Source organism: Antennarius striatus, chromosome 6 (genome assembly GCF_040054535.1).
Source record: "Antennarius striatus isolate MH-2024 chromosome 6, ASM4005453v1, whole genome shotgun sequence".
NCBI classification, from domain to species: Eukaryota; Metazoa; Chordata; class Actinopteri; order Lophiiformes; family Antennariidae; genus Antennarius; species Antennarius striatus.
Genome location: NC_090781.1, coordinates 13,179,726 through 13,193,593, shown reverse-complemented (window position 1 = coordinate 13,193,593; position 13,868 = coordinate 13,179,726). Strand labels below are relative to the sequence as shown.

At 38.9% G+C, this 13,868-nt stretch overlaps 1 protein-coding gene across 1 annotated transcript in view; it reads left to right on the top strand.

Annotated features, from left to right (window-relative positions):
* caln1 (calneuron 1) overlaps window positions 1-9,966 on the top strand; it is a 44,716-nt gene extending 34,750 nt beyond the window's left edge. Inside the window, exons 5-6 of the mRNA XM_068317982.1 lie at window positions 5,791-5,947; window positions 9,839-9,966. Of these exons, the coding sequence (XP_068174083.1) occupies window positions 5,791-5,947; window positions 9,839-9,966 (285 nt within the window). The remainder of the gene's footprint in view (window positions 1-5,790; window positions 5,948-9,838) is intronic.
* Window positions 9,967-13,868: the final 3,902 nt, after the last annotated feature.

Here is a 13,868-nt window from a genome sequence, read left to right as displayed (position 1 = left end):
CTCTTTTTTCCCAAAAACTTTTCATTCCGCTGACGGCTGCATATTGCAGCAGTAATGATCCACGTGAAGCCTCTGGGGCGGATTGATTTCAATCACATTTTACACGTTCAGGTCCAGACTTTAAGCAGGAGCAGAACTTATGAGGGCCACTAGATGGGTTTGTTTTCCTGAACTGATGATCGGCTGTAATTGTAATGCTGCCTGCTACGAGAGGAAACCACAAGTTCAGACATTTGGTGTATGTGCTTGGCTGAGGAGCCAATAGTGTGAAGCTACCATCTGTGGGATTATGAAACGCTAAACGCCTCTAAGTCAGGAACCCGCCTAGACGTAAGGATAATGACTGTACTAAGATTAGTCTGGCCTTATTACCGGAGCCGAGCAAATAGAAATACATCACAGTCGATGCAGGCATTTAAATGTCAGTCTTTTTTAACATTTCTTATTCACTTACTTGACTTTATCCTGGATTTGATGCATATTTAGGGAGATGCAGGTCACTCTTCTATAATGAATAAGATTTAGAAAGGAGGATTAAAGATGCTGGAATTTGATGACATTGTTGCTTTTAGTTTCAACAAATGATTGGCTGTCATTGGGCGCTTGTGAGGCAAGAAGAAGCAGACAGGATGGATGGATGGATGGATGGATGGATGGATGGATGGATGGATGGATGGATGGATGGATGGATGGATGGATGGATGGATGGATGGATGGATGGATGGATGGATGGATGGATGGATGGATGGATGGATGGACGGACGGACGGACAGACGGATGGATGGTGTCGTCTTTGGTCGAGGTCAATGAAGACACCATTCAAGCATCAGCCATCTGCTTTTCAGGCATAAAGTGATTTCGTTATGTAGGAAATGAAACGACCGGATTGCTCAGTTACTTCACTTGGCTCTTTCTTAGTTGACAATTCAGTGTTGCCATGGATGAAGAGAGTTTTCTAAGATAACTATGTTTACAGACAACAGGACATTAAACACGGAGAACAAAAATTCGATTTAGATTTTGGATTATGTCTAATTCAGTAGATCAAGGTTGTTTTTGTTTTGCACATGTACCCTACATGAATCCTGTAAGAGGATGCCATTCCTAAAGTGAGAAAGCCAAGATAACTTCCTTAAAACTGAGAAGTGTTGACTTGGGAAAACTCAGATTCAGATGCTGTAACTAATTTTAGAGAGTGTAAAAGAACGACTTTGTAAATAATAAATGTCCCAGCACCAAATACTGCCAGTCGTAAGCAGTATAAAGGTTTGAAAGATTGATGTGCTGAAAACTGATGGCTCATATTATTTGATGGAGTCAAGTAATGACTTGTCTTCTCTCATACAGCAGCCGATGAGATCAGCGCTTACAGCTGTCGAAACCCCAGCCTGTTGACTCTCATTGTTTCTGACAGTGATGAAGGGTAGCGTCACTGCTTTAACATGACTCCAGATATTCAGGAGATGAACAGTGATGAAATAGCTCCATTAATGTTTTTTTTACAACCGAGATCTGCAAAAGACCTAAAGGAAAAAAAAATAGCTGAGAAAATAGCTACCGGCATAGATTTTCAACCCCACATTTTGTTGTATTTGTATTATCACATACAGTACATCATTCTTTGCATCTAAATCTGTTCTTGTCAGCTTTTTCCTTCTCCTGATGGACACTGTTTTCCCTTGAGACATAGACGACTGATCTGACAGGATTCGACACTTTTCGTACAGCCACCGGGTGTCTTCGCTTATTGTAGGTTTGTAGATTTCTGCTGCCAGATTAAACACCTTTGATCTTCTCACACAAATATGGGATTTCTGTAGCTGTTGAGCTAAAATCCTGTCAAAACCATTTATTGCTGATAGAAACTTCTGCAAGTTATGTTGTTAGTTTTGGTTTATGGTTAGAAAATCCTTGCCAAAAATCAAAAAGTAATTGTAAAGGGAAGTAATCAGATCCTGGACTTGAATTGACTCTCAGATTGTGGGGTGTGTTCCTCACCTGGTGTTACCTTAGAATGAGTTTTGGTTCTTTCCAAGGCAGACTCAAGAAAGGGGAACCAAACCCCACAGTCTGGACTTTTGAGGAGATTATGAACTGGACAAAGCATCTTGTCTAAATGAACAGAGCTAATTGCTCTGCATTCATTTGGAGACATCAATTTGTCACTGCATGAAATGTGTTTAACGTAAAATTTGGCTGATGGATATGAACATTTTGAGCTGGGAGGACAATGTTTAGTGTCGTTTTTCTGCTATTTCAAATTAAAAGGCTTGCCAGGCCATTACTTTAATATTTAATTAGTGAATATAGCTAATTTTAGGGGCGTGCAGAGCATTATCTGCAGCCTGTATAATTAAGCTGTGTTGCAAAGGGCTGGACTCAGCAGATGGATGGATGCTGTCTCTTGGCACCTTCACACCGCCTGTGTGTGAGAGCAGCTGAACACGCCTCATTTATGAGTGAGGAGAACAGAAGTGTTTTCTCTGTAGGGCGGCAGCCTTCCTCCTCCTCCTCATCTTCAGGGCTGAAAGCAGTTAGCAATGGGAAGGCAAAAGATAGAACGATAACGGTTTAATCCGAGGGCCGTGTCCCTGCCAGTTTGTGAGATCAATTGATGAACTGATCAAACAATCAGTCAATCGTCTTGACTGATGTCCAAAGGTTGAGATGTCTAAAGTCATTATAGTTTTGTTTTTTCAGAAGAAGTTTAGAACTACAGTCTTCTGTTAAAGATCTTTTTGGTTGTAGACTTTTCACACCCATAGGTCACTCATTCCAACCACCTTATCTCAAATAAAGGTCATTGCAGTCTTAAATATTACTGTAGCCTGAGAAAGCTGCAGGATGTGTCAGAGAAAATGAAATGACTTTTTCTTATCTGCCATGGAAGCCCAAAAGGGAAAGGAATCCATCCTCAGGCCCTTCTCTCTTTTCCCTAGCTAATGATGTTCAAGCTGTCTGCTGACGTCCTCCAGAGATGGCTTCACTGGCAGCAACAAGGTTGTACGAAGGTCGGGTAAACACAGTTCAGCCCCAAACCTCAGACAGAAGTGACAGAGCTGGCTGTACTGTGTCTGATGTTTTCAGGAACACTGCAGGTGGCTCTGTTTGGGGTGGGGCGGGGCTTCATTCCAGACGAGAGAGGAGATAAGCGGAGCTCTGCTGTGTGTGGGACGTTTAAATCTGTTTTCTAAAGCAGAAATAAAGCATGATTCACGCTCGCTCACATGATGCATGATATCATATTGATATAGACAAGCGTACTCAGAGTTCCAGTGAACGTCTCTTGTCTGTGGACACGGAAATCGTTACCTGGAAGTGTGCACCAGCTCATTAGCATCACAAACTGATTGGAGGTATGACATTTATTAACCTTTTGACACCAAGAACTGAATAAACAGACATGAGGGATTTTCACAAATTTGATGAAACAGTAAATCCATTTCAGGTTAGCTTTTGAATTTGTTGAGGTGATTTGTCAGTCAGGAAAATTAGAATAAAATCAATATATTTGGCATTTAATTTTGTTTTTGTGTTCTCCTGGAGGCCAGACAGATCAGAGGCTTAATAAAGTGAAATACTGCTTAGAACTAAATGTTTAATGGCTGCTGTAATAAATGCTCATTGACTTATGAGTTATAACTTTTTGAATGTTTACTCTTTTTTTAAAGCAATAACCCATCTTAGTATGTTACTTTTATCCAATCATGTCCCACTGGGATATTCATACAGTCTATTTTTGTGACTCATGGTTTTAATATCTCCATTATTATACATTTTTATTACATCCTGTAAATGTATACGTTACACTATTTTCTTCTTTGAATAAGTAGATGGAAAAATGAAGCTTTAATAATTGCTTTAATAACAAGTGACTGGCATGAGAGTTCTCCAGCTCCCTCTGAGGTGGACAGATGACAAGTGGTTATCAATGTAAGTGTGATTTATGCCCAACATTGATTTATGCTGTTATCAGTGTTGCCAGGAAATCCAATGAATGTTCCCCTCCCAGGACATGCATCATTCATCACAATCCTGCAGCGTGTTACAACAGTGATTTAAGATTTGTAAATAAAGAACGAAATGTGTTGAAAGTCATGTTTCATTGTGAGGAATTTATATTATTCTGTGTTTTTCCATTTCTTTCGGCCAGTCCTATGAGCTTTTTGAAAACGTCTGGGCTGTGTTTTTTTCTTTAATGTAAATACATTTCACACTGCAAAGGCAACCTGTGTGTGTGTTTAGCTTTAAGATTGTCATTTTTTAAAAACTGCAAAGACCCATCAAAGTCACTGACATTACAGTAGAGACTTCATCCTTTAGCTCAGTCCGGCAACTAATACAAGGTTACTGAAGGAACACTTCTGCTGTATTTGTAACAGGATTGCTTACTGTATCTGACACCGCACCAGAGATTGCCTAAAAAAAATTTCAGACCATTAGAAGAATTGAAATTTGAGATTTAGTTAATATTAATGTTTGGCCTTGAGTCACTGTTGTCAGTCTGTGTTAAAAATAGCTTCCAAACTATGATTTGATGTTTATTTTAAGTGAGTGCGGGTGTCGTTTGTCTTTCAAAAATGTTACTAACATTTCAAACAAGTGTCACTTCATTCATTAGAAAATTAGAAAAGATATCATTAAATTGTTTCTTTACTTAGTTTTGTTTAATAAATACAGACCTGATCTTTGCCCTCAATATGTGATCAGTCCTGATGTTGCTCCTTTTATCGTCCTCCTTCTGGTGAAACTTCATTTTGAGACAGAGAAGAGAGATCATCCTCCACATTTCCTTGTTCCGTTATTTGTCAACTAAAGACTCATTGACATCAAGTGCTTCTAGATTCTGTGCTGAAAGCTCTGTTTCAGATAAACTCATTTGCTGCAGATGACATCTTTTTCTCCTGTATTGAAATTCCAAAAACTTTTTTCATTTCACTCGGTACATCAGAACATATCATCAGTGGCCTGAAAGAAGGAAATCCTGAAACTGTCATAGGAAAGCTCTTCAAAGAAGGCGAGGACCCAGGTGAAGAGATGAAAAACTGAACACAGGTTTATTAACAACAAAGTTCAACAGAAAATCACCGTTCAGATTCAAAATACAAAAAGTTAACAGAGTATCAACTGAGGATCTACCACGAGGGGCAAAGTAACAAATAAACATAACCTCCACTAAGGAGAATACTCCAAAAGTCCAACTGAAAAACCAGGATTTCAGGTAATAACAAAAAACATGAATACTTCTTGAAAAACTATTGCTTGAGACAAAAGGATGCACAAGACCACCTGCGGACTGGGAAGCAAGAGGCAATCTTCAGGCTTGGCCCGCCTCCTGCCACAACACAAACAGAATCATAACAAAAAGTTGACCAAACTTGTTCATAAACGCTAAGAATTTGTTTTTTGTTCTCAGTGTAACCTTCAAACTTCTCAAATGCTCCCAAATAACATTAAATCCATCACGATCATGTTGTAACTCCAACACACTTAATCATTTCATTTGTGATGCTCTAATGAAAGTGGTGTCAGAGAGACGTAGGTGGACGTCACATGGATGTGCATGATGAAGATTGTGATTTATGCTCTTTGGGGTTTTTCAGTGCAATGTTTATTATTTATTTTAGTAGTTTACAGCAGATTTTTCTTCTGCATGTTCGAGTGTGACGGGTTTTAAAGTCGATTTGTGTTGTTTTACTGGAGCTTGAACACAAGTTCAAGTGTTTGAGCTTCCAAACTGCAGAACTTTATTTATGTGAGGAGAAAATGAACAAACCTTTCCTCCTGCAGTTTGACATGCAGAGGATCACACTAGAGGAGCTGAAACACATCCTCTTCTACGCCTTCCGTGACCACCTGACCATGAAGGACATTGAGAACATCATCATCAACGAGGAAGAGAGTCTGAAGGAAAACGCTGGGAACTGCCAGACAGAGTTTGAAGGAGGTGAGTGAGAGTCCCTGAACTGCCACATGCACACACACACACACACACACACACACACACACACACACACACACACACACACACACAAACGCACACACACTTGCCTTAGTAGCAGATAGACATTAGAGTGCCTGCTGGGTTTGTAGTGAGAGATAAAGTAATCTATGCTGGCAGGAGGAATTTGAGATGTACAGCCAAAAGAGTCACAGCACTCCTGCTGATTTATTGATTTGGGTCTGGTGGGTACCGGCGTCAGCTGGTCACCAGCTCAGAAGTAGCAAGGATGAAATATGTATGACTTCACTCTGCAATAGTAGCCATCCAAGATTTATGGACCAGAGTAGGGTATTTTAGGACATGTTAACTGTCTTTCAAAATGAGAGATTGTTTATTTACCATTTTTTCAGGTATTTTTGGTGCCCTGCTGCTGTTTTTGGTCCATATTCTATTGTTGACGGAGACAATTTTGAACTGAGAAAAATGTGGAACGAAACTGACTTTACGTTAAACATATGATTTGAATTTACTTTGAGCCCTAATCTTAACATTTACATCTCTTATTAAGGTCAGAAACATAATTATGGAGATTAAAGGGGAAAACAAAATTCCATATTTAAAATTTATTACATATTTGGAACTTGTGATCTTGAACTTGATAAAAATTGAGGTCATGATGTGTTCAGAGTTGTTTGTTTTCAGACAAAAATGAAATTTCACAGTTAAGTGGAAATGTTCTCCTACATTAAGCTTTCAATCACAGAAATCTGAAAACAAGACATTCTAAGAATGCACCAGCATCCAGTCCTTCTCTCATTATTCACATGTATTCGATATGCAGGACGTATAATATCTTAAGATCTCATATACCCCGATGGCAGCATGTTGAAGCTGGACCGATTCTTCTTCTAATGGGGCAAAACTGTTTGCAGCATTAATACACCCTATGGGGGAAATTTTGGAACATAGACATTTTTTTACTTGTCAGTTTTGTGTATTTTTTTCTGGGCTGACATACAGAGCCCAAAGAGCACTTCATGGTCCTCCATCAGTCACAACCTGCCTGAGAGCCTTGTCTGTTAACGTGGGATTTCCCTGGCCGACACTGCTATCAATAAGGATCGGATTGCACCAGCACTTCCTCAGCATGTTAAACTGGATTTGAGTAATGAGAGCACTTGGTTTATGATGAAGACCAACAACTACATGATCACACAAAACATCATGTCTGTTGGTCTGTCCTTGAGTTCTACATTCCTCAGTGGGATAACAAAATGCGCTAAGTCAGGGAGAAATCAATACTATTTGTCAAAGTGCAATTCATACAGAGTTCAATTCATCATGCTACTCTGGTGCTTATTGCATCAGCTTGGTGATATATGTGGTAGCATAAAAGGGTCTTGATTTCCCTCTGGCTTCACCTCGCTGTGCAATCGATTTGGTGCAGAGTAGAGAAACAACAGACTAAAGAATGTAACCGCTGATCCATAATAGTTCACAAAGTACTGATTCATTGCTGAACAAATTGCAGCAACAGAGTAAAGAGTAAAGAAACATGCTGGAGTAGTAGCCGTCTGGGGAGTGCCTGTCTCCCCAGGTAAAAGAACCGGCTTTGATTCATGAATATCACAGCTGTGGTGCACGTGAATAGACCTAAAGCCCCATCTGAGCAGTTTGTAGTCTGAAGTTGCATGATGTACATCTTTATAGTGTTACTTGGTAAGTGTTGATTTTTATATATGTATGAAAACCAATTCTACTGCTCCTGTTCGAAACTCAGCTAAATCCTTTATAGCACAAGCATAATGATATTGCACTGGATCTTTTTTTTTCACTTGAAAAAAGTCAATGACACCTTTAGTTTTTTTGGGAATTTAGATTTTATTTGACAACCCTGTTTTGTAGAATAAATAAACTTCAAACGTTAGCCTACTTACCTTACATTTTGTCTGTTATTATTTTTAAAAAGTGTGATTTTTGTGCATCCTGATATTAGCAGCCCAGAAACAGCACACACACACATACACTCGATTACCTTCATGACCACAGTGGTCTCTGAAGATGTGGTGGTTTATTTACAACTGAGAGGGTGTTTTATTGGGTTGAGAAATATTATTAACTAAACCCATCTCAGCAGTTGTCAGCAGCTGAACACGATTCTGTGTTTTATATATCCTCCAGATAGATCCTTTAAATATAAATACGACTAAAAAAAACGTCCAAATACAACTTGAAGGGCTTTTCTATACTCCACCTTTTTCTTCATGCAAGATATGTAGAATTCTGCAAAAATGACCACCTATATATAACCCTAAAGCAGTTGGATTCACTCGTTTTAAGGACATCAAACTGAGACTAAATGACTGGGCAGGGCGAGCTGTATGTATGTACAGGTATGTTACTATTAAAGTTAAGGATACGGATATTCCTAATATATTAGTCAGACCTTTAAGTGGAGACAAGAAAAACCTACTACTTCCTTAATTTCGCCCCTGTAGTTCAGTGAGGCTGCGGCTAACAGAGCAGCAGTGGATGGAGCACAGCCCCGCTGAAAACAGCTGTTCTTGATAAATTCCCTTTCAAATTGTAAAACACCCAGACATCGGCTATTGTGCGCAAAAAACAACTAAAATATCATATTGTCACATATTGTAATCTCAAAACTTATGAGCTCATTCTACACAGCTCATTTGGATATAAATAACCTCATATGTCTTATATGTTGTAAGACTATGAATAATATCTTTCAGGAATGAAGTTTCTACTAATGGCACTGTCTAAATGCCCTAAAGATGTACAAATCTCATCCTTCCCTATGCATTTCCTGTGAAACAACAGCCAAACAGCATTTTTTGATGACTTAGCGCTTTTTGAATTGAGTTAAAAATAGAAGGAGTCAGGGTGTGAGCCATGTGGCTGAGGGCCATTGGCCCAGCTCCTCTAATTACAGATCGGTAGAGCAACAACTTGCTGTTTACCGACTTGCTGCAGGGAGAAGGAGCTTCTGAGTCATTGGTTGACCCAGAAAATGATCCTAAATAGCTAAGATCTCTGTTGATTAAATGTCTGGGTTTCTGTTTATTCTGCTTCAAATCAGCAGTGTCATTGATTTTCATTCACATCTTTCATATCAATAAATGAGGAAGTGCTCATCACAAAGAGTACACTGCACTATGTATGTAAAACCAGTAGGGTGTGGTTGTTGTTTTCAACACAACAGATTACAATACTTAAAAATAAAAGTTGGGGTCACACCTCTGCTGGGTTTCCTTTGGCCCTGACCAAAATGAAAGAAGTGGAAAATAATATTTTACAGTTTAATTAATGTCATACATGGTCCATTGACACTGAATGTCACCTACATGTTAAAAAAAAACAACAACAACTTTTTGGAATGTTTGAGTGTCTCATCTATTTGTGCAATGAAGTGGAATCCACTGAGGTTTTAACAATAATTATTGTGCTTAAAGTTTCTGCATCCAATGCTAATTTTTACATTTACTATTTAAAGGCTAATTTTTTATCTTTTAACATTTGTCATTAATAAATATGTAGTAGAGTAAAGCTTCTCTGCCAGTCCTTTTTATTGTTCTACAGTATGTATTCCATTTTTCACTAAAGAAGATTTGTCCACAGAGGACTTTTGGCACTTTAATCCAGATACCTATTAAACTTTTTATGGTATTATTGAACTAAAGAAGTAACAGAGAGAAAGAAACCCCCCAAATACTAAACATTCTTGCCATCAGCAGAGCCACTGCTCTTTTCTTTGTTTGAATCTTTTTTAAGAACATAGAACAATAAATCCAAAGGTGTCACAAACAAAAATGATATATTTTAAACCAGCGTGAGGAATATTTTCTCTATGCTGTTCTGTTTACTACTTTTTTTCAGTCCACCCTTCGAAGAAGAACCGTCAGACATGTGTGAGGAAGAGCCTCATCTGCGCCTTCGCCATGGCATTCATCATCAGCGTCATGCTCATCGCAGCCAATCAGATGCTGAGGAACGGCATGGAGTAGCTGTGCCCACTGTGAGCGGGAAACAAACCAGCCCGCATGTGCATGCAAGTGGGTTAGGTCAAATCCTTGCTGACTGAAGAAGAGCTACAAGGAACAACACCCAAAATAATCAAAAAAAATATTTTTTTTTAATTATTATTATTTATTTTTAGTTTTCGAGCAGGTGGCACCTTTCCACCCAATGTTCAACAAAGCCAGCATGAGGGGTCATGCAGGACTCCTTCCCACTCAAGGGCTGACATTACACAAATTACTCTGATGCAATAAAAATGATTTGCATGCATGAGTTCAGAGCTGCTCACTTTACCAGCAGGCGGGATGAAAGTGTGTGTCTGCAGATCTGTCACCCACCAGGAGTCTGAGGAGCTGGGGAGTGGGGGTGGGGGCAGCAGTCTGGCCCCTGGGAGCGAATGGGAAGAAGGGAACAATTGTCCTCTGGTTATGGTTCCTGGATGTCTGATGGCAGAAGTTGTTGAAGTGAAAGGATCTGAATGTGTCACAGCTCCTGGAACTCTCGTGGTGCTGCAGCTTGCCAACTTCTGCCATCATCTACTGTGTCTGTGGATTAATGTGAGGAGTCAGCATCAGGTCATTACTCCTACAAATAAGAAGTGAAGAGAAATGATGACAATGACTTCAGGCCTCAGATATTTAAGAATGAAAGCAGGAACTCTGGACGTTTGGTGAGGGATCTACTTTCTCCTGCACATGGGTTAATGAAAAGGTTTCTATGTCCTGTTAGATCAGAATATTCACCCTTTAAAAACTCTCACACTGTTACTGATCCCTTATCTGTCATGTTCAGCGTTACTTTAATGAAAGTGATTTAATTCAGCGTTATGGTGTATCACTTTCTCTCAGTCTGCCTACGTCTGTCTTAGTTTGCACCCCCCCCACACACACACTCCATTTCCTAAACTTACTTTAAGGGATCACAGAGAACAGATGTTGCATTCAGGTATGAGGGAGCAGCGGTCAAAACAAAATAACATCACAAACTTTGTGCTCTAAATCCAGAGTGTCTTGGGTTTTTTGACTGATTCATCATCGTTTACATGTACTGTAATTGGCGTTTTACTCATTTTTCTGCTCTCAAACTTACCATCAGCTGAAAAATATCTGAAGCTACTTCACGTAGTTTGGTTGACTAATAGTCAAAATATGAGAACTTACGAGAGTCAAAGCAATGAATGGATAACTCAGTTCACTGCCTCAATAGCTGTGCCAAAAAAAAAAGTTGGAAAATTAGTTTTGCCTGTGATTTCTGAATTATTTCTGTCATTAATTCGTTTTTAAATTGAAGTCTAATTGTGAAACTGAAATTTTATTTTTGAATCAAATGGTTTTGCATTTCTCAACATTTTAATTCTTCAATCATAACAATTAATTTACATGCATCTGAAATGCATGAACTAAATTTGAATCCCTTCTGCTACAAAACATCTGCAAAGTATTCGCTCATCTGTCCTTGAAATTATGATCCGATTAATTCCTTAACTATTAAGGAATTAATCGGTAAAGAATATGTTATTAACCCATTCTGAAACATGACAATATTGACAAGATTCTTTTTCAACAGATGTGATTTCTTTTCAGACCAGATCCTGTTGAGGTGGGCTCTGAACTCTTGCACTGACTGTTATGTTATGTTAACCCAGTTGGGGGGTCAGACACACTCATTTTATCAAGCGCACGTGATCAAGTTTAGAGTTCAGTGTCATCTTTAAACCACTTCTAACGTCTGTTTCTGGTGTTCTGTGTGTTTTTCTGTGCATGACTATCGGTGCTGTCAGCTCTCGGGTATAGAGGTGGTGGGGGTGGGATGGGGGGACAGCCAGCAGACGGGGTCGCTTCATCACAAGGACTTCAAACACTGGAGGTGAAGGCGTTTTCTGTTTCCTCTTGATCCTCTAGCCAAAGCCATTGAACTCTACAAAGGTTAACCAACTTTATGCAGGATTTGGTTTGTTCCTGTCGTTGTTCGTGAACTGCATCTGTCGCTCATTCCAGTGCAATGAACAGGAGGGGGGGGGGGGGTTATGTGTCAACATGCCATGGAGATTTGCTGGTCTCCCATCAGTGTCTGTATTCCTCTCTCTCTAAGCACCATAGATTCTGTGATCCCAGACAGCATCCTCTTCACCGTGTCCGGCAAAAGTTGAACTGAAATGTTAAAATATAGTATTTATGTTTAATGTGTCTGCTTATTTTGATCTACCAATGATGCAGGTGGAGCTGCACTTGTATATGAACTCATTTAAAAGCACTGTATTTATGGGACTCAGTTTCTTGCCTATGGCAGAAAAAGACCTTCTGAACCTGTAAAAGGTTTCATTCACGGATGACTTACCAACATCATGTTTTACTAAAACCTTGTAGGTCACACTGGTTTAGATTTTTTTAATCTTAAAAAAAAAAGAATATTACTTTTGTTTTCTAATCTTGGAGCATTGGTGGGAAATGAATAAGAGATTCACTGCGAGTCACTGCTGCCATGTAGTGGTTAAAGTGGGGAAGTGCTTTACTTATTTGACAGGAAAAATCTTTTAAAATGGAGTTTGAGAATTTTTTGTTTGTATTTTGCTTTTTTTAGGGGGGGGGTGTTTTTGTTTCTTTCTTAGGTTTTGGAGTTTACAGTTTTGCTGTATTGAAACTGTTCCTCCCCTTAGAGAGCAGTTGCATGTCTCGATCGCTGAAATTGTGTTTTATTTTGGAGGGTAACCACAGAGTCTCTTCAGTAGCATGGTAGAGTCCCCCTGTTAATGTAACTTTGTACATAGCTAATAATGCAGAATATCTATTAGACAAGCACACAATATACATTCTTTGCATGTGCAATATTTAAACAATTAGATTAGAAAGACTTTAAGTTGTACTATTTAACAGAGGAATAATTGTAAATAACGAAATCTGTACAGATGTCGAATGATTAAGCATTGAGGCAATAAAATGATCTTTTTTTAAATGGTGTTGTTTTATTCTGTATTGTAGTTGTGTGTTGATCAGTTTCAAACCCGCTAACGCAAATCAACATGCTTCACATTCTTTATACTTTTAAAGAAATTACTGACGCCAACTCCTCAGTGACATGTTGTGTCAAAGGAAGATCCTTTGAATGAAGTTGTCCTCATCAATATATGGGACAAAAAGGAGCATTACTTAACACTATGATGTAAAGGGATGTGAACATAAGGACAAGTTTACACTTCATGAGATCAAGCAGGGAGGTCATTCCTACTTACAAACATAAAAGATGACAGATTATTTGTGTTTGGGAAACTATGGCTTGTGATCCAGCAGACTGCTCCTGTTTCTTGAGTGTTGAGTCGATTCTTCATCCACTTTTCTCACAAACTCGATATCCATAGGGCACTGGACCACCTGTGTTTGGACCACCTTACATTATTTTGGTGTAACACTTTTATAAAGAATTGGCTGTCCTGCCATTCGGAACCCAGGATGGTGCTCACAGTTGCACTAGATGCCCTGAAGCCCAGATCTGAGGGTGGAGTACCCAAATCTTTTTTTAGAGATTGTTTATAGACTGAATCTCACAGCAGGAAAAAACATCAAAACCATGCAAATGGAAGGAACAAAAAAAAAAAAAAAACCAGCAGGGAAGCTCTTACACTGAAGCAATGAAACACTTTTAACATCTGAAAACATCCATACTAGTATAGTAGCTTACTAACAGTAGTATACTGTATTAGTGTCCATAAAATAATAGCAGTCTTGCTGAAAGGACAATCTGATTTGCTTATTGGGAAGAGCTAAGTTTAAAAAAATAAATAAAAGAATTCTGGGTTGGCCACACAAGACTTATACAGTACACAATTACTGCATTTCAAAAGCTGCTTCTACTACCACGTTCTAACTGCTATTAGAAAACTGAAAGAGGCAAG